At 34.6% G+C, this 20566-nt stretch overlaps 1 protein-coding gene across 4 annotated transcripts; it reads right to left on the minus strand.

Annotated features, from left to right (window-relative positions):
• Positions 1-367: 367 nt before the first annotated feature.
• Positions 368-20189, minus strand: klhl14 (kelch-like family member 14). Of its 4 annotated transcripts, XM_051097636.1 has the most exons (10): positions 18827-20189; positions 18573-18715; positions 16993-17896; positions 15341-15462; positions 6459-6548; positions 6233-6311; positions 5853-6043; positions 3616-3774; positions 3270-3427; positions 368-1553 (listed from the first exon to the last, which is right to left on the minus strand). In XM_051097636.1, exons 3-10 carry the CDS (start codon positions 17871-17873, stop codon positions 1413-1415), a joined length of 1821 nt encoding a protein of 606 aa, XP_050953593.1. In that variant the 5' UTR covers positions 17874-17896; positions 18573-18715; positions 18827-20189; the 3' UTR covers positions 368-1412. The 4 variants fall into 4 exon arrangements, with proteins under 4 accessions (XP_050953593.1, XP_050953592.1, XP_050953591.1 ...); XM_051097635.1 differs by having other exon boundaries at positions 18573-20189; XM_051097634.1 differs by lacking the exons at positions 18573-18715; positions 18827-20189 and adding an exon at positions 18133-18523.
• Between the last annotated feature and the right edge of the window lie 377 nt (positions 20190-20566).

Genomic DNA, 20566 nt, shown 5'->3' on the forward strand with positions numbered 1-20566 from the left:
TGTGTTTTTCTGATTTAAAGATGACACGTATTTCAGTCCTTGAAATGAACTTGCTGACTGAAACTGATAAAACAGATCAGGCCTTACCTTCAGTCTGTCACAGTCATGTACAGTCCATTCACTTCTGGCTTTCAGAGACTCAGAATATAAACACTGTGCATGCTTGAGTAACACTCAAGATGTTTTCTTGTACTTGGGCCTTAAAATGACTTTTATCAGACATGTTTGATGTTGTATTTAAAAAAATACTTTCCAGTAAGTAAATGAAACACATAATTGCACACTGTTGTAATACTGCAGACAAATTCAGATAGATAGCAGTGTTGTGTTATTGCGGGGGAGCCCAGACAGATTATTGATCCAGAAATTCAGTTTTATTTTCATAGACTAAATGTAAAGAACATAACAGGATTTGAGAATAAATCCCATGAGCACAAAAATGTTCCACTGCAAGCGATTATTTACAACAATGAAAAACATTCCCTTTTCTCATCAAAAGGGCCAACAAACACCAGTGCAACAAATTCAGATTTCATATCACGTCTCAGAGAAACCAATCAGGCCGATAATTTATATGATTTCGACTCAATTTAAAATGTCTGATTCTTATAATGGGACATTTTGACGAAATAAAGCAGCCTGATGCTTAAAATAGGCACTGTGAGATATGAACAGATATTAACATAAACAAATATGTACCCACAGTAAAACACAATAAGCTTTCCACTTCACGCCATGCATATATACCACATGGCTAAATAAATAATATACTGATTGTTCAAACAATAAATCATAACTTGTGTTTTACTGAAATGTGTTTTTTTCTCTTTTTTTTAATAATTGACATTTACTCCCCGCTCATCTGTACAAATAACAATGTGCCACTCAAGTATGGCGACAATATCTAACAAGCAGACATGGTGTGATATATATTAAATAGCTGATATCTACTCTACAGTGCACACAGAATCATGAGCTTTGCTTGAAAAACATGAATATTCCTTTGTCAACCCACTTCGACGTTGTCTTTGATCGACGGTTTCCACAAAATACAAAGTACGTATGGAAGCTATATCGATTCGGTTAAAAATAATAATAATTATGCGTGCTATGTCAAACCATTTATGATAAAGAAGGATTGAATGTGAGCAGCTGAATGTCAACACACGTGAGCATCAAATACGTAAAATCGATGATTATATCAGTTTCAAACTGTTAGGTATGAAAGAAACAAAGTGCTCTTGTCAGACCAGTAAAAAAATAATAATCTGTACACCTCATCACCTCCTGTTCAAAAGCTGGGGGCGTTCCATAGGGAGAGTCTTCTCATTTATTTGATTCGTTTAGCGATTGACTTTCCATCCCGACAGGTTTTTCCTCTTCTCGGCCGCCTCGTTCGGCGTTTTATATAGTTATTTGTTAAATGGTAAACAGGCTGGCAGTATGACTGTGGCACAGGCCGGTCCAGCTAAAGGTTCAGCCACTTCTCCTTCCATTTCTGTCCATGTGCCTTTCTCTGGGCTGTAACAAATGGTGGATGACTTATACGCCCCCTGCAAGAGATATTTCACGAGTGATTATCACAGTATTTTACTCAGTAGTTCAAAATGCTTCTGATACACTACCAGTCAAATGTTATTGAACAGTAAGGTTTTAAATGTTTTTTAAAGAAGTCTCTTCTGCTCATCAAGCCTGCATTTATTTGATTCAAAGTACAACAAAAAAGGCAAATTTTGAAATATTTTTACTATTTAAAATAACTGTTTTCTATTTAAAAAAAATTTAAAATGTAATTTATTTCTTTGATTTCAAAGCTGATTTTTTTGGCAAATCTTACTGTTCAAAAACTTTTGACTGGTAGTGTATAAGATATATAATATAAGCATGTTTTTTCTACTAGTGTTTAACATCCTAAAATATTTTAGTAAAGTGTGTCATTTCTGCTTTATTAGAATTGCAAACAAAGTGGTTGTTTCCAGATAGGTTTCCTGAAGCCATCTGCCATTGGTCAGTCAAACAGATAGTCCCACCCCCAACCTCACACTATTGTTCGAGCCCATTATGCAATGTAGATTGGTTGAAAAGTTTAATAAAAATTTTGGGAAAATTTACTTTTAAATGACTTACAGTTGACTCTGTTACGATTCCTTAAATTAGAGTTTTTGATTATAAAAAAATCCTTGATTGCATTTTCTCTGTGTCGATTAACCAGGAAAATATGAGTGGCACATTCCACGGATGGGATCCATGAAAGGCATTATTAGACCATTTTCTACAGCTGCATGAATATTAAAACTATTTGAAAATCATAAAGCATACAGCTATTATGAATTCACAAAGGCGGCGATATGTTTACTTGCTTTTGATATTTTTTTAACCAATTATTATTGCCTCATTGCTATTATATATGTATTTTAAATCATTTAAACGTCTTTTGTTTGCTTAGGTCTATTTTTATTACAAAAAAAAAAAAATCCAATTACTTGATTAATCGTCAAAATAATCGACTGATTATTATATTATAAAAGGGCATTTTATATATATTTTATTACATTTATTGCATTTATATATTGCATATATATATATATATATATATTTTTTTTTTGGTAAATAAATGCACTCAATTTCTAAATACAAAAAATATTAATTAATTTATTTTAATTAATTTTTTATTTTATTTTTTAATTATAAATTAATTTTTATTTTATACATGATTTTTCTATAAATAAAAATGCTATATACAGTACATATACATATTTTTTTAAATAAATTAAACAATAAATAAGTAATTAATAACTGAATTAATAATTAAATAAAATTTACATATACACTACCAGTCAAATGTTTTTGGACAGTAAGATTTTTCATATTTTTTAAAAAGTCTCTTCTGCTCACCAAGCCTGCATTTATTTGATCCAAAGTACAGCAAAAACGGTACAATTTTGAAACATTTTTACTATTTAAAATAACTCTTTTCTATCGGAATATATTTTAAAATGTAATTCATTTTATTATTTATTTTTTCTGAACAATTTAAAGCATCTCTGCTACATAAAAGTATTAATTTCTATTATTTCTTTCCAAAAAATAAAATAAAATACTTTTTTTTTTTTTTTTTTTTTTTTAAATGATTTTGCTGTATTTTGGATCAAATAAATGCATGCTTAGTGAGCAGAACAGAATTCTTTAAAATACATTAAACATCTTACTATCCAAAAACTTTTGACTATCTGATCTATCTATTGCACTTAAATGTAAGATGTGTTTACCATGCTCCAACTGTAGCCTCCCACCAGGTAAATACTGTCATCAAGAACAGCACATCCAGGCCCGCTGCGTCCCTCTAAGATGGGCGTTTGCAGGATGCTCCACTGATCTGCTTTAGGGTCGTAGCATTCAACCAGCATCACATCCAGATGAGAGAATCCTACACGCAGAGAAAGACAGTCAGGGGAAACCCCAAGCATATAGGCCAAGCTCTTACTCTGCAAAGGCGTATATGTGTTACTTTAAGCTTGGAATCAAATCAGTAAAAGAAACTGTATTGATTACTGCTGTGTACACAGTAAGTGCCTCCCCCGCAGCTGAGATTTGGGTTACGGTTATAGAAATTACCCTTTAAGTGGTTTCCCCCTATAGCGTAGAGGCGGTCGTTCATGCCTGCGAGAGCGTGTATAGCTCGCTTGGTGTTCATGTCCTGTTTCCGAGCCCACACGTCCATCACAGGGTCATAGCAGTAGAGCCAAGACACATATTCACCATTGTGAACGCCACCTGAAGCATAACACACACAATACCAATACCAGTTTTAACATAAGGACACAAATTTACAAAAAGAGCTTTACAAAAAATTCAGTCAACATGGAATTAAAATTGATGGTATTTAATTTCTTAACCCTTGTTCTATGCTGAAAAACCTAATTTCTTGCTACTTCCTATTGTCAATACATACACCGATATGGTGCTGTGAGTATTTAAGACATACTGCTACTGCATAGGTAGCATATGTAATAATTCGTAGCAGATCTATACAGGTGGAACTGGGGAGGTGGAGGGTTTCGTGCTGCGAAATGCTTTAGTGAATGCTATCCTGACATTTAAATGCAAAGCAGCAAGCTCATTGCCTGCATATGCAACATGAACCAATCAGCTTGCGCCTAGTAGTTTAATGCTGTGAATATCATCGGTTTGTGTTAATGACCCATCAGCCTGCGCAATCTAGTGTTTCATGACAGAACTTGGTATTTGTTGCTCCTGGTCAAAAAGAAACAGTCCTTAAAAATTGCTTGTAAATCCTGCATATGCTGTATTATCATCAAATCTTGGATTCAAGCTTTTTTTCTTTAGTTAGAACTTATTGATCATAGGCCTCATTGATCTGAGCTTATGAACCTCAGTTTCTGAGTGAAAAAAGCATTATTTGTGGATAATTTTGGCAGTATTATTTAAAAACAGACGCGTAAGCTCAGATCAGTGAGGCCTATAGTCAGTCAGTTCCAGAAAGTGATATAAAACCTGTGCTAATTTAAAGAAAACGAGTTGATAAAAAGATTGAATCCATTATTTCGTAATAATATAACATATGAAATTTATAAGTAATTTTTTGTAGGTCAGTCATTTTTGACTGAGAACACCACAAGTGTACCAAGTTGAGGAAAAAATCCCCCAAGTACAAAAATAAAATACCCCAAAAGTACAAAAATAAAATAAATAAATAAAAAAGTAATAAATAAATAAATACTTACATAAATAAATAAAATCCCCCAAAAGTACAAACAATTAAAAAAGCATAAATAAAAAATAAATAAATAAAAATAAATACTCCAAAAGTACAAAAATGTTTAAAAAAACTCCTAACAAAACAAAATAAATACATAAATAATTGAAAAAAATCCCCCAAAAGTATTTTTTAAACAAATAATAAATAAATCCCCAAAGTACTAAAATAAAATAAAATAAATTAAATCCATCAAAAGTACAAAAATAAATAAACATAAAACATAATAAAATAAAATAAATAAAAAAGTAATAATAAATAAATAATAAATAAATAAATAAAATGCCCCAAAGTACAACAAAATTAAAAAAGTAAAAAAAAGAAAGCTAAAACCAAAAAATAAAATAAATAAAAATAAATACTCCAAAAGTACAAAAAATATTAAAAAAAAACTGTAACAAAATGAATAAATAAAAATAAAAAATAATTAAGAAATTAAATTAATAAATAAAATAAACAATAAATAAATAAATAAAAAATACCTTAAAAGTACAAAAATTGTCAAAAAAAAAAAACATAATATAATAATAATAAATAAATAAAAATTAAAAATTGGAAAATAGTTACAGGCTATAATATATAAACTGTGTGAGCAAAGTCAGTAGGTTTTAGTCCAATGCAATAACATTTTTGAAAAAAAGAAAATCCTTTTTTTTTAATCAAAGTGACATTGAAAATATCATCTTATTTATCAGTTGCATGAATTTGGTGTTGGAAGCATAATGCTCTACTGCTACAGGAACATGTTGCATGTTATTCCTAAGAAGAATGTTTGTCTGTCCCGAAATGACCTTTTTTTTCCCCTGATGTCATCGAGCACTATTATTTTTCATGCAATCATGGGTCATATAGAAAGACTTTTGAGTCCTGTCCAACATTGTCTTTTTCTTGTTGAACATATTGTACTAAGAAATATTTGAAATGGTTCTTACGTGCACTTTATATTGAATTTATACTGCATTTAAAATGAAACTGTTGAAAATATCTTGCAGACTTCATCTCTGTAATGGCACCTGTTAGTAAGGTCTCAGACACTTTGATTAATTCACTGTTTGGATGAGGTGAATCGTCAAACCTGAGATGTATATTTTCCCATTGTGCACGGCGCCTGCGTGCGCAGCCAGCGGCTGTGGAAGAGACGAAACGTAATTCCATTCGTTTGTCTCAAGGTTATAGGCTTCAACGCTAGACAGATAACCTGTCTCGTTCCTTCCCCCAACAACATACAAGTGCTTATCCAGGCAGCAAGCGAAGAAACTCGCTCTCCTGAAACAAAGACAAGATGAAAAGATCGGCTCTTAAAATCAGTCAACGTAGAGACTGTTTACAGCAAATATCCCCGTCGCAGCCAAGAGCGAAAAATTCATCACAAAGGCTTAAGAAATAATTATAGCCATGTTATGAAGAGCTCTTATTATTTTATGAATAATAAGTCATTTTCAGAAGCCATCGTACCTCTCCTGCATGGGCGGCAGTTGTATCCAGCTGTTGAATCTTGGATCGTACCGACTTACAAAGTTAGTGCTGTGTTTGCCTGCGAAGATGATACACCTATTAGTTTTGTTCCACAGTGACATTGGTTAAAAAGATAGTATAAAGCATTTCAGGCACATTAGAAGGAAATCAGTGTTTGTTTCCAAACACATACATACAGTAGATGTCATAATTATGCATGTTTTACCATTAGGATTCCACTGGTCTTCTCCACCCAATAAAAGCAGGAAGTTTTCCACCTCAACCACACAGTGATGAGCGCTGTTATACGGCATTACTGCAACACAGAGACAAAACTGATAAGTCTAGTGCTTGGAAATTACACATTTGAATAGTGAAAGACCAATAGATTCGCCAAGCCAATGACATTTGACCATTTGGAGACTTACAGTAAATATAACAGTAAATACCTGGTGCTCATTTACAGTTTAGCCATCATTTGATACTGTATTAAATATGTAAAGGGTAACAACTGCAGTCCAGATGTCAATCTAATATAATTTTGTTTTGTCCATTTTTACACACATTTAAGTGTTGACTGCATTTGACAAGTTTTACCATTCATTGCTGTTATCCAAATTATTTTAAGAAATAAAATATAATTTTATCAATAACCACAAACCAACATTTGGTTCTAAACTAACTAGACAGACTAATTAGTTTAAATTTGCAACGCTATTATCCATTGTGGCATAATTTTTTTTTTTTTTTTTTGGGGGGGGAATAAAATTATAATATATAAAGGCAAGTCTATATTTTACACACATTTATTACATTTATCACATTATCACATTACATGTAAAAATAAATTAAATATAGTAATAATAATATTTTTATATACTAATTTATATATATATATATATATATATAGAAATTTTTAGAAATGTGACCTATTTACTTTAGATATTTATTTGACATTAATTCTTAGAAATCACACAAGTTGCAAAAATTGCAATATCATACAAAATAAATAAACTAAAAAAACATGCATACAATATTTATTTTCTAGAAATCAAGCAAGTTGCAAAAACTGCAAAAATAAATAAATAAATAAATAAATAAAATAAATAAATAAACAAAAAAATTTATAATAAAAAAACATATACTGCATTTTTCACAATATTTGGAATAAAATGTCACAAACTATTTATTAATTCCTAAAATCACGCAAGTTGCAAAAAATTGCAGTATCATTATTAAAATTCATTAAAAATTATTATTTAAAAAAACCCAACAACCTTTGACTTCCTAAGTTTGACAGTCAAAACTTTTTCTGCAAAAAACCCCCACCTTACTTAACTGCATTTTCCACAATATCCCAAGAAATCAAGCAACTTGCAAAAATGTCAATATCATTTAAAACGTCATTACAATCATAAATGTATCATCTTTATAAAAAAAAAACACTGCATACAATATGTACTTTGACCTTCTGAGGTTGCCAGTCAACAATTTCTGCAAAAATACCTTATTTAACTCAAATTTTCAATATTTAGAATAAAATGCTGTCACAAATAATGTATTAACTCCTAGATTTTTTTTATTAATGCAATTTATTAATGAAATGTATTAATGCAATATCTTTAAAAATAATTTAAATAAAAAAAGCACTTCATACACAGTTGACAGTCAACACTTTCTGTGAAAAAACCCTTATTTAACTGCATTTTTCCACAATATTTAGATGAAATGCTGTCAAAACCAATTTATTAACTCCTACATTTTTTTTTTGCAATATCAAGATTTAGCAATGCAATATCATTAAAAATAATTAAAATCATTAAAATAAAAAAAACACTGCATACACAGTTGACATTCAACACTTTCTGTGAAAAAAAATTGCAAAAAATCATGACAATAATTAAAATGTATCATCCAAAAATAAAACAAAAAAAAAACAAAACAAAAAAACCACTGCGTACAATATTTACTTTGACCTTCTGAGGCTGACAGTCAACACTTTCTGCAAAAAATACCTTATTTAACTGCATTTTTCACAATATTTAGAATAAAACGCTGTCATGACCAATTTATTAACTCCTAGAGTTTTTGCAATATCAAAGATTTTTTAAATGCAATATCATTAAAAATCATTAAAAAAAAAAACCACACTGCATACACAGTTGAAAGTCAACACTTTCTCTGAAAAAAAAATCTTATTTAAGTACATTTTTTACAATATTCAGAATAAAATGCTGTCACAACCAATCAAATGGTATTTCCTTATATTAACAGTCCCGGTTCGTGGTCGATTTCTGTATATATACAGGCTGCTTTTCAGCAGTAGTCTTTGCTGTCTCCATCTCGTCTAATTCTCCAGCTCCCTCAAAAGTGACCCCCAGTTGAAATAGAGAGAAATGGTCGTGAGGTGACAGTCATAATGAACATGATCATGTTCACTCCATAAATCTCCGTCCGGTGCCCGTGCAGCGTAAATCAGTCGTACGCTAAGAGCCACCTGTCTGCCTCGATCATTCATTTCCACTGTCACATCTCCGCTGCCTGATGGATCACAGTTGCTGTAAAATTAGACAGCCTTGAATCGCGCTTTTTTCCGATTGGCCTCTTCTACCGCAATCTAACTGGAGTCTGACGCACTGAGGCCTTTCCATTGAGAACGAATCCGGACTGAATCGCACGAGGAAAACCTCTCGACTGTCTCACCGCACACAAAACCAGACTGATTGACAGAGATCTTACTGTCAGGGAGAGAATTATTCGGAGCCGTGCGAGGCTTTTGTGACCTGCTGACATTTACCGCTGCAGACGTGACACTCGTGCCAACAGACTCTGTGTTGGAAGGTGATTTGTTGCGAGATGATTCAAATGATCAAGAGGTCACAGTCTAGGCGTTGTTATTGATCTACAGCCTGATCTACACAGGTGCAGATGCATCATATTGCTAAACCGACTGATAAGAAACCTGCACACTGCCAAGATATATGTTACTGACTTTTAAAGGCACAAATCTCCTGAAATTCACCTCACTAGGTCTTTGTTTTTTTAGCCTTTTAACAAAGGAAAAAAACAACATTCTGGGGATAAAACGGAGATATCCAAGTAATCATATTTCAATCCAAAATCAAAAGAAATTTTAACATTAGCAATTAACTATTACTGTGAACTAACAAAAATACTTCTAAAGCATTTATTATTCTTAGTATATGTTTATTTTAACATTATTAGAATATATTAGAATCAAAATGTTTTCTGTTAGTATTTAATGGATCTGAGCTAGCATGAACTAACAATGAACAGTTGTATTTTTAATTAACTAACGTTAGCAGGGATTATTAAATATCATAACTGTCTAGTATATTGTTAGTTAATGTTAGTTAATGCACTAACTAATGTTAACTAATGGCACCTTTTCGTAAAGTGTTACTAGAAAATTCATATTTTACATTAATTAAAAATAAATCATTAAATAAATGAAAATTAAACAGCTATATGAAAAAAGATATAGGGTAAATTAAGGTAAACTTTTAAGATAAAGTTTTGTACTGTATGTGATATCACAATTTCTTGAAACTTGTAACAGAAAATAATTTTATTATTAATATAATTAATTAATTAATTAATTATATTATATATTATTAACAGAAATTACAATATAAAAAAGGTTTTATTTCAGTTAGTTGCCAATAGAACATTTAAATTGATGTACTAAAATAACTAAAAAAATTTTTTTTACAGTTTTATAGTTTTTATTAATTTGATATGACAAAAACACAACAAAGATACTAAATCTTTAACAAATATTAAAATAAAAAACTATTTAGTTCAATTTAATGTACTACAATACCTAAAGCTGAAATAATATATATTTATAAAACCCCAAACCTACTAAAAATGACAAAAACACAACAAAATTACTAAATCTTTAACTAATTTAAAATATATATAAAAAATTTGATGTACTAAAACTATAGCTATAACTATATATATATAGTTTTCATGAATTTTTAGTTTTATAGTTTTTATTAATTTAATATGACAAATTCAACAAAGATTCTAAATCTTAACAATATTAAAATAAAAAACTATTTAGTTCAATTTAATGTACTACAATACCTAAAGCTGAAATAATATATATATAAAACCCCAAACCTACTAAAAATGACAAAAACACAACAAAATTACTAAATCTTTAACTAATATAAAAATGAAAAAATTTAATTTGATTTTAAATTTTACAATAAAAAAAAAATAAAAAAAGTTACATTTGATATACTAAAACTATAGCTATAACTATATATATATATATATATATATATATATATATAATTTATTTATTTATTGTTCAAATTGATGTACAACACAAAACTGAAATAAAACATAAATATAAAACACCAAAACTACTAAACATGACAAAAACACAATGAAATTACTAAATATAACTAAAATATTTTTTAAAAATTATGTAGTTAAATTTGATGTACTAAAATATCTGAAACTGAAATAACTGAAATTTCACTGTAGTGTCGACTTAAGTATTTATTCACAATAGTAGTGTTAATTGTGCTGCTTTTAATGTATGCTGATTACAAATTAATTGTGAATCCTGATTGAGAATAATAAAAAATAAAACATTTCTGGATGCATTTTGATTTGATGGAAAAGTGCTCCACTGACATGAAAATAATACTAAAAAAATAGTCCTAAATATAGACTTTATGCAATGTACAAAAAAAAAAATCCTAAACCTAAAATCTAAGAAAAGGAATGAAACAATGGCATTAAGGTGCATAATGTAATATCTGGAATATTCAACACATTTAAACTTGCCACAAATCTGTCGTTTTGACCATAGCTCACAGTGTGCACTAGGTGGCAGTCTCACCACAGAGCAGAAAGCCATAGAAGCAGAGAGGTGCAGCCAGTCATGAGAACCATCCTAAATAGTGCTGATGAAGGTTTTAATCAGTCGCCGTTCCCCCCCTTTTGGGTTTCGGCTCATTGCAAAGTTATGATTGAATGTTAATAACCTGCACACCCCAAACGACATCAAGGGGCTGCTGGTGTGTTCACAGGATGATTTTGCAGTTTGGTCGCTCCGCCTGGCCATGGGCCATTTAAGACTCGACGTCTGAGGCAGAAATAAAGGACATTACACTATGACCTTATGAGTGTAAGTTATATAGATCCAGATGTAATTCATTAATGAATGTTATGCGTGCTGCCAAACGCTTACAAGCAGGTTTCGGTGCGTAAGGTGTCTTTGTAGGTCTCACACCTCAACGATGCAGTGATTGGATGACTGAACGCAATTTTAGCCATAAAACAAAATGACTGCACGTCCGTTTATGTCCTTGTTTTGCCTCGGTAAGGAACAGACACTATAGAATCATTTTAATTAAATCATAATACATTGTGTCTTGGCTAGTTGCTACACTACCGGTCGAAACTTTGGAATAATTTATGTTTTTTTTTTTTTTAAACAAGATCTCTTATGCTCAGCAAGGCTGGGGTGTTTGATCAAAAATACAGTAAAATTTAAAATATTATTTAAATTTAAAATAACTGCTTTCTATTTGAATATATTCTAAAATGAAATTTATTCCTGTGATGCAAAGCTGAATTTTCAGCATCATTACTCCAGTCTTCAATGTCACATGATCCTTCAGAAATCATTATAATATGCTGACTTGCTGGTCAATTATTAATTATCACTGGCGCTGAATTATTATTAATTTTTCTAATGGAAAATTGCTAAATTTGATAATAAATATCTTTATTGTTATTGTATCACGTTTGAACAAAAATATGAAGCAGCACAACTGTTTTTAACATTGATGATAATAAGAAATGTTTCTTGATCAGCAAATCAGCATATTAGAATGATTCCTGAAGAATAATTTTATATTAAGCAATTTTATGCTATATTGAGCTATACTTAGGATTGTACTCCATTTATATGATTTAAAAAGTACTATAAAACTGGACTTTCAAAAGGCTTCCTTTTGCTAAGATTCTCTGCAAATATATTATAAGCTGTGTTTTCGAAGAACAGACTCAAAGCATTTTGAGTGAGGAGGATTTTGCTATACCACAAGCCACCTGGAGCTTGTCATATACACGTAACAGTGCAGCTGACACATTTACAGACTGAAAGTGATTGATTCTGTACTAATTCAGAAAGTCTGAGTGTGCAATAGCATGCCGTTGAAACCAATAACAGCTAGCACTGAGGCTAACGGTTAGCCACAGGAATCGCAAGCAAGAGGCTTTACTTTAGACTCTGATATGTGACCCTGGACCACAAAACCAGGGTAGCACGGGTATATTTGTAGCAATAGCCAACAATACATTGTGTGGGCCAAATGATCAATTTTTCTTTTATGCCAAAAATCATTAGGATATTAAGTAAAGATCATGTTCCATGATATTTTGTAAATTTCCTACCGTCAATATATATAAACTTAATTTTTTATTAATAATATGCATTGCTAAGAACTTCATTTGGACAACTTAAAGGCAATTTTCTCAATATTTAGATTTTTTTCAACCTTTGTCCTATCCTAACAGACCATACATTAATGGTAAGCTTATTTATTCAGCTTTCAGATTATCTCTATTTCAAAAAATTGACCCTTATGACAGGTTTTGTGGTCCAGGGTCACATATACATTGCTGTATATAAACTGACAATTTGCTTCAAGGAAAACATGCATAAAAAAGAAAAAATCACCAAGAAGATCACTTTATTGCCTCTATTGTTTCTCGTATATAGCAATGAAATTACAAGTAGAGCAAATGAGATCTGTCTCCAACTTCAAGATGTTTCAAATAAATCTAAGAAATCTCCTCTAGTTTAAGAGATCTTAAAAATGTCTCAAACCGTGTTTAGATTTGCAAAGACACCAAAGTCTGCTATCAAAAGTCAGAGATGTCAATATGAACTCGAGCAAAATTAAGGATAGTTAGCCTAAAAATGAAATATCCGTCATTATTTAGACTCAAATAGGCATGCATTTTTTTCTTCTGCGGAACACTAAAAAAGATATTTTGTAAAACGGATAGTTCCGGTCCTTGATTCTGATTGGTTGAGCTGTGTTTGAAGCTGTTACTCTATAAAACATACATCTTTGTTTACATCTGTGTGTTGCTCGGCAACCACTTTTTTGCAACCACAATCGTTTCTGAGGAACTACCTTGTTTGGCGGAAGAATAATGTTTTTATTAATATCATTGCACTTTATTTGTTCTGTTTTATTTTGCTAAACCTTACTACATATATGGAATAACCACTTTTATAAAAGCATTAAGACCCATGAAGCTGTGCTTTACAGTGAATTTATAACAGCCAAGGGGGTAATAACGCCCCTTAGCTGTTATAAATTCACTGTAAACCACGGCTTATTGGGGCTTATTGCTTTATGAGAACATTGGGAACCATATTGGGCCTTCACAATACAGACAAAAAACAACAACACAGACATTTTTCAAGAAAAAACATCTGGAATGACATAAATTATGACTGAATTTTCATTTTTGGGTGGAGTATTCATTTAACTGTTTCTTTTGGAAAGAAACAAAATGAAATGTAATGCAAATGGAAACTTCTGGATTTCTGTATTTTGATCAGGCGACAAAAGCAAAAGTTTCCGTTTGCATTACTTAGAATTTTGTTTCTTTCTAAAAGAAACAGTTAAATGAATACTCCACCCAAAAATGAAAATTCTGACATAATCTATTCATGTCGTTCCAGATGGGTTTTCTTTTTTTTTTTTTTTTGTGAAAAATGTCTGTGTTGTTTTTTGTCTATACAATGAAGACCCAATATTTTTTGGTTCCGAATGTTCTTATAAAGCAATAATCCCCAAGAAGCCATGGTTTACAGTGAATTTATAACAGCTAAGGAGCGTTATTAGGCACGACGCAAAGTGCAGTGCCTAAAACCCCCTTAGATGTTATAAATTCACCAAAAAATCTTTTATAACTTGAAATGGAGTTCCTAGTTTTTATGTCTAATTTGAGTTTCAGATGTTACTTCTAATATAGAAAAATGAAAAATGGATACAAAAGAGCCAATGATGGACTTATAGTTGGAAGTTCATGCTGATGGACAGAGGAAAAACATGAGATTTCTGTACTTTGATCAGGAAACAAAACTCACGTTTTTCCTCTGTCCATCAACATGAACTTACAACTACACATCAATCATTGGCTCTTTTGTATCTATTTTTCTATATTAGAAGTAACGTCAGAGACAAAGTTGAGACTCAAATTTGACATAAAAACTAGGAACTCTGTTTCAAGTTATAAAAGATTGTAACTTCTAGAAAGAAACAAAATTAAAAGTAGTGCAAATGAAAACTTTTGCTTTTGTCTTCTGATTAAAGTACAGAAATCTCACGTTTTTCCTCTGTCCATCAACATGAACTCACAACTACAAGTCAATCATTGGCTCTTTTGTATCTATTTTTCATTTTTCAATATGAGAAGTAACATCTGAGACAAAGTTGGGACTCAACTGAGACATACAAACTAAGTACTCCATTCCAACTTCCAATTCCATTCTAAGATTACACTACTATGACATCATTTTTACCATTTTTAAGATTCCGACACATTTGATCTCTATTGTTGTCGTTTAAATCCTTCTAAGAATTCTGATTCTAATTTGTCAAGCCAAAACACACGACAAACTGGCAGCACGCGAACCGCTCGCGTTCCTTCCCTGCTGCTCGCGAAGACAAATGCACTTACGAGAACGTTTGCCCTAATAAAGCAGTTCAATAAGAATACGTGTCATCTTCTGATGATGAATCTTCCCGAGATCATTAGATTAAAATTAATCTTGCCGGCACGCTTATGCGAAAAGACAGAGGCAAAGAAAAAAAATAAAAAACACACACAAGCGAATCCAGGCGTTACAGCTCCACAATGGTGTGAAGGCAGTCACGCTCTGATTAAAAAGTTACATTAAAAGTGATAGTGATACATCATTACCTCCTGCATCTCAGGAAGCTCTCGCTCTATTCTGCTCTGCAATGGAGCACAACCCCTAACGCAGGCAGGGTTCTTCCTGTGGAACAGAAAAGACCACGCTAGCAAGGTACTCACTTGTAAGGATCTTCCATGTCTTCTTTTCGTCGTCGTAGTACTGAACCAGATTACTAGGGAGGCGGTCGGGACCCGGGGGCAGGCCTCCAACCAACAGGAGCATCCGTTTGTTCGAACGAATCCTGTGTTACAGAGGGACGGGGAAAACAGATTCATTAACTATTCTGTCATTAGCCGTTATTAGCGCAGAGCAATTACATATTGAATGAGATGCCACAACAAGGTAAAAGCGTGTACAAACACAAGAAGGGAGACAGCAAGCCGAGCAGAGAACATGGGAGAATATTAATGCTAAACGACTCTATCAGCATCCTCAAATGAACGGAAAAATGACTTCATTTTTAAGTTGTAGAATCAATTAGCTCCCACTGCAATGATGTTTCTCTAGGATTTGTGTGCAACTGCTCACTAACGCAGGATGTATTTTTAAACCTTCGTTCATATATTTTAAAAATATAGCAACAATGCATCGTTTGCATTTGATCACAAGAATGCATATTTGCTTTAAATGTTATCTGTAAAGGCCACAAACTGTTACACAGATGTGGTTGTGATCTTAAGCCTCAATTCTACTTTCAAATGTTCTTTGCTATTGATTCCTGTCAACAGTGAAATGCTTTAACACATTCTCAGCCAAGATTTGGATATGCATCCATGCATTCAGTCAATCAATAATTTAATTAAACAATCAACTAATATCAAATCAATAGTAAAAAAACAAATGTAGTTACAATGACTGTGATCAGTTTAGAGACCTCGCGGTTAGCCAGTGCAATTGAAATCATAGATTGAATAAGTGCTTTAAAGTCTGGGTGTTCAATATTTACAATCCCTTCAGGTCTGTAAAACAGAGCTTGGGAAATAAATGGACAACTCCAGCCAACACAGTATCATCAGGACACACCAATAGAGTAATTCGCTGATTCCATCTCATTCAAGTTCATGGATGATGCTCAGCAAATGATGTTAACACTGGCAAAACAGAACCAGTGCCAGTACACAATGATGTGACAAGTGATTGCTAAATAATAAATCTAATCTAATTATATTAGCAAATGCATACTTATGTAAACATCAAGCCTTTTTGACTTCTTAAACATCTTAATTCCAAAATGTAACAGAGAGAATATCTCATTCCAAACAATCTCTCTCTCATATTCTCCATCTGATTCCAGTTTATTCCACGGTCACCTATTCCTGCTAATTATCCCATCTGCAGACTGCAATAATGTCTGCAGTATGCAAGCTTGCAACAGTGCTGAAATTAATCAACCCTGAAACAGCACTATGAGGAATAGAATGAGGATCTCAGAGATAAGGCAAAGCGTGGAAACTGGGTGAACAAATATGGATCAGATATTGCAACAAATGATTGCTAATCTAATCTAATTCACTTCACAAGTTAACTGTGCGGCATGTAGAGCTTTACCAACAAGATTGATCTGTTTACCGACACCTGTCACAAGCCATGATCACGTGCCTTACATTTACATACTCATGTCTGACATAAGCAACCTAAAGGATGAAAACAAACTCGACTTTTCTCACGCAAATTGGTTCTACCCACAAAACTGTTAAACTACAAGTTTACTCTCTAGCCAGAAAGCACAAAAATCTACGGGAATGTGTGAGGTTGATGCAGAAGATCCTACCTGCTGGCTGTGGTCTGTCTGCAGTGCTGTCTGAAGGGCATCAGGTGGTAGTTCATGGCATCCAGGAGCAGTTTCTGGCAGACCGGGTCGCTCCTCATAAAGTCCACCGACTGCACCCGCTCCACCAGCTCCGGGGCAGGGATGAGGGCGAAACGCAGGCGCTTCATGAGGTCGGGAGCGTAGTGCATCCTGGTCTCCCTGTCGTGCTCCAACCACAGCACGGACATCTGAAAGAGCGCCAGCTCCGACTCGACGGGCGGAGGCAGGGCGTCCAGCATGGCGCACATCTCCTCAAAGTTCAAGAGGAGCACGTCCTCCACCAGGTACTTGTTGGCGAGCTTCTTGGTCTCGTCCAGCCCGTGCAGCGCTGCGATCTTGCAGATCTGCTTGTAGTTCTGCACGGAGATCTGGTCGTTGAGGAACTGCACGCTGAGTTTGGTGATCTGGGGGATGTTGAGGATCTTGCTGACGGAGAGCACCTCCTCCACCGTGTCCAGGGAGAGGGTCACGTTGGCCGTGTAGAGGTACTCGAGCACCAGCCGCAGCCCGATGGAGGAGCAGCCCTGCAGCACCAGGTTGTTGATGGTGGAGCGCGGGCTGGGCAGGAGCTTGTCGTCGGGGGAGGAGGACGGGGTGCCGCTGCTGCCTTGGTCCTTGGCCGCCAGCCCGTCTTCTCTGCTCAGCATGTGCGTGGAGAACAGGGACCTGAAGTACTGCGAGCAGGACGCCAGCACGGCTTTGTGGCAGTGGAACTGCTGCCCCTGCGCCGTGAGAGTCACATCGCAGAAGAGCTGCTTCCTCCACAGCAGGTTGAGACCGTGCAGCAGAGTGTCGCTGTGAGTCGGGTCAAACGTGGAGGTTCGGTCACCCGATCTGGACATGACTTCGGGGCTGCGCACACCTCCTGCGAGTAAACAATGCCATTGGTGCACTACACTGCATGGAAATGCATCAGCCGGTTTTGTGAAAGCACATGCGTTCGGAAGGTATCTCGTTCATGCATGCATGCAAGTTGAATTCGTGCACATATCCCTACGGTGTGTGTGCGTGTGTGTGTGTGTGTATATATATATATCGTGCGTTTATAAGTTTGCAGCATGCAAGCATATGCATTTACCAAGCACACGCATCCTTGCATACCCATCTATATATCTCATGCATGCGTTCGTGAGCACGTCAAATCCGATGGTCGCTGCGGGCTGAAACAAACTACGCCGGGTGGTTGGAAAGCGAATCTAGCCCGCGAGCTGCCCGCTATCTGTTATCCGGCCACGCAAACGCGAACGCACGCACACCCCCTTACAAGACATAAATGCATGCACGCATTCCCCCCGATATGCGATACAAAAGCAATTAGTTTGTCTCCCGCAACATCAGCATCATCACCACCATAGATGTGCGGTTGCGCATCGCTTTGGTCGGCAACAACACAATGCAATCGCTCCGTTCAACAAGACGCGCGGTGTTTCTCGCCCAATCTGAGGCAGAACAGCAGAAGAAACGGCAACTTTGAGCCCACGGCACATTTACGCACAGTGCGCACCCGTGCCGAATGCTAGTAGTAGGTGTCCAAAACTTACCTGACTTAAAGAAAAAGTAAAGCTGCGGCTCCTTCAGTGCACTTTCTTTGTTCGGTCCTGTTGGGAAAAGTCTATGATCGATGGATCAGAATCCTAACCATTGATCCCCGCTCATTCAAGCTCATTGATCATTTATGTTTCCTCTGAATTAACAAGAAGAAGAAGTGTGTGTGAGGGTGAGAGGAGCTGTGTGCTTTCTGCAAGAGAAGAAGAAGAAGAAGAAGAAGAAATATACGTGTGACAAATTATGCTACCAAGAAACAACACATCATTATCCTTGGGCCTGGGGCTCAGTGAGTCGTAACGAGAGTAATAGGAAATCCACGGTCGGGGAGAGAAACGGACGCGCATGGCCGGTGGAGAGAGACCGCGCAGGGGTATGGATGCTGGAGAGACTCGCAAAATTATGGCTCAAGGCTATTGTAAAAACTGTCGAGCGTAAATGACTGCGATTTCAAACATCTATGGAAAAAGAGGAGAGGAGAAAAGGCGAGTCTTTCCTCTCTTTCTCTCTGCGTTATGGAGAGAACCGTCAAGTTTTAGTGCGCATTGCTAATTAGTCAATTTCTCTGTTCCTTCACAGCCCGACGCCTCTGCTGCTGAGCTGAAACTGCTAATTTCTGGGACCAGCCTTTTTTTTGGGCTCTGAACGGGGGATGGATGAATGGCTTGTCTCGCACAAATGACAAAAAGCCCCCCTCTGCCTTAATCTCCATCGCCAAAATAACCCCATCTTTTTCTCCTTTTGCTTAGTCCTTCAAAAGAACGAACAAGGGACTTTGGGCAAACTTGTCTTGTGGTCTTGACTGAGCATCACGGACAGCAAATGCAAAAATGTGGACCACGCTATTGCTGAATTATTTTATATATATGCTGTTTAATGAGCCAGATAAACTTCTTCAGTTCGGCCTTGATTTAAACAGCTTTTTAAACAATAGTACTTGACAACTACACTATGAATTTATTTAACAACTCTGAATTTTTAAATGCATTTCTTGGAAGAACCTAAAACAATGCCCTGACGTGCACCATTCAAATGCGTATTCTTAGGAAATTACTCAAAATGCTTACATCCTAACCTATTCATTCTAACTGAAATGCAGGTAGCAGGTATCTAAATCTTCGTACTGTAACATAAAATAGTTGCTTGACATGCAAGACGGATTTATAATGGTACATAGCCATCTGGAAAACAGCATCAAGTTTGCAAAGCCATTAAAAGAAAAGGTTTGAGATAAAGCATATGGATCGAGTCAAGGATTAAACTTTTTTTGTTTCTGTTTTTTTTTTTCCCCCAACATCATAAATGTCTAGATATAGCACTTCCTGTGCTCCTAATGAAAGTTTTACTGCTAATGCATTACTCATATGTCCTCATGCGTTCTCTGATAGTTCTCTTCACACACTGTGCTATTCGGTGTAGACAACATCTTATTTAATAGAATAATCTGCAGATAAAGGAGGATATATGAGAAATGCACTTCATGGAGAAATACATAAAAAAAGAGACTGCTGACAGGTGCAACCTGTACCATATTGAATGTTGCATAAACAACGCATGCATTTAATTTGTATTATTAACCAGACATACATGCTGTGCAGTTGTTCAATTTCATATTTGTTCACTAATAAAGCACACTCGTGTTGTGGTCACAATATTCTTGAACTGTAAATCTGTACATCGCCTCTTGTTGCACAGCACTGGTAACGTCTTATTGCATCAGCTGCCAGTTGGCCCAGATATAAACTAGATTGCAGCTTTGCATTACATCCAATCCTGTAGAAACCTCAATATTTTATACAGCTCAGCTGTCATCATTTGACAGCGTGTGGTATTATGACATTATGAAATAAAACCAGAACAGAATATGATGAAACTATTCAGTGCATGAGACTTTATGATCAGCGATTGCACATCGGTCCATTTCAGAACGTATTATGAGCGATAGTAATACAAGTTTATAAAATATAGAATATAACATATCAAGTCATGC

The sequence above is a fragment of the Labeo rohita genome, chromosome 24 (genome assembly GCF_022985175.1).
Source record: "Labeo rohita strain BAU-BD-2019 chromosome 24, IGBB_LRoh.1.0, whole genome shotgun sequence".
Lineage (NCBI taxonomy): Eukaryota > Metazoa > Chordata > Actinopteri > Cypriniformes > Cyprinidae > Labeo > Labeo rohita.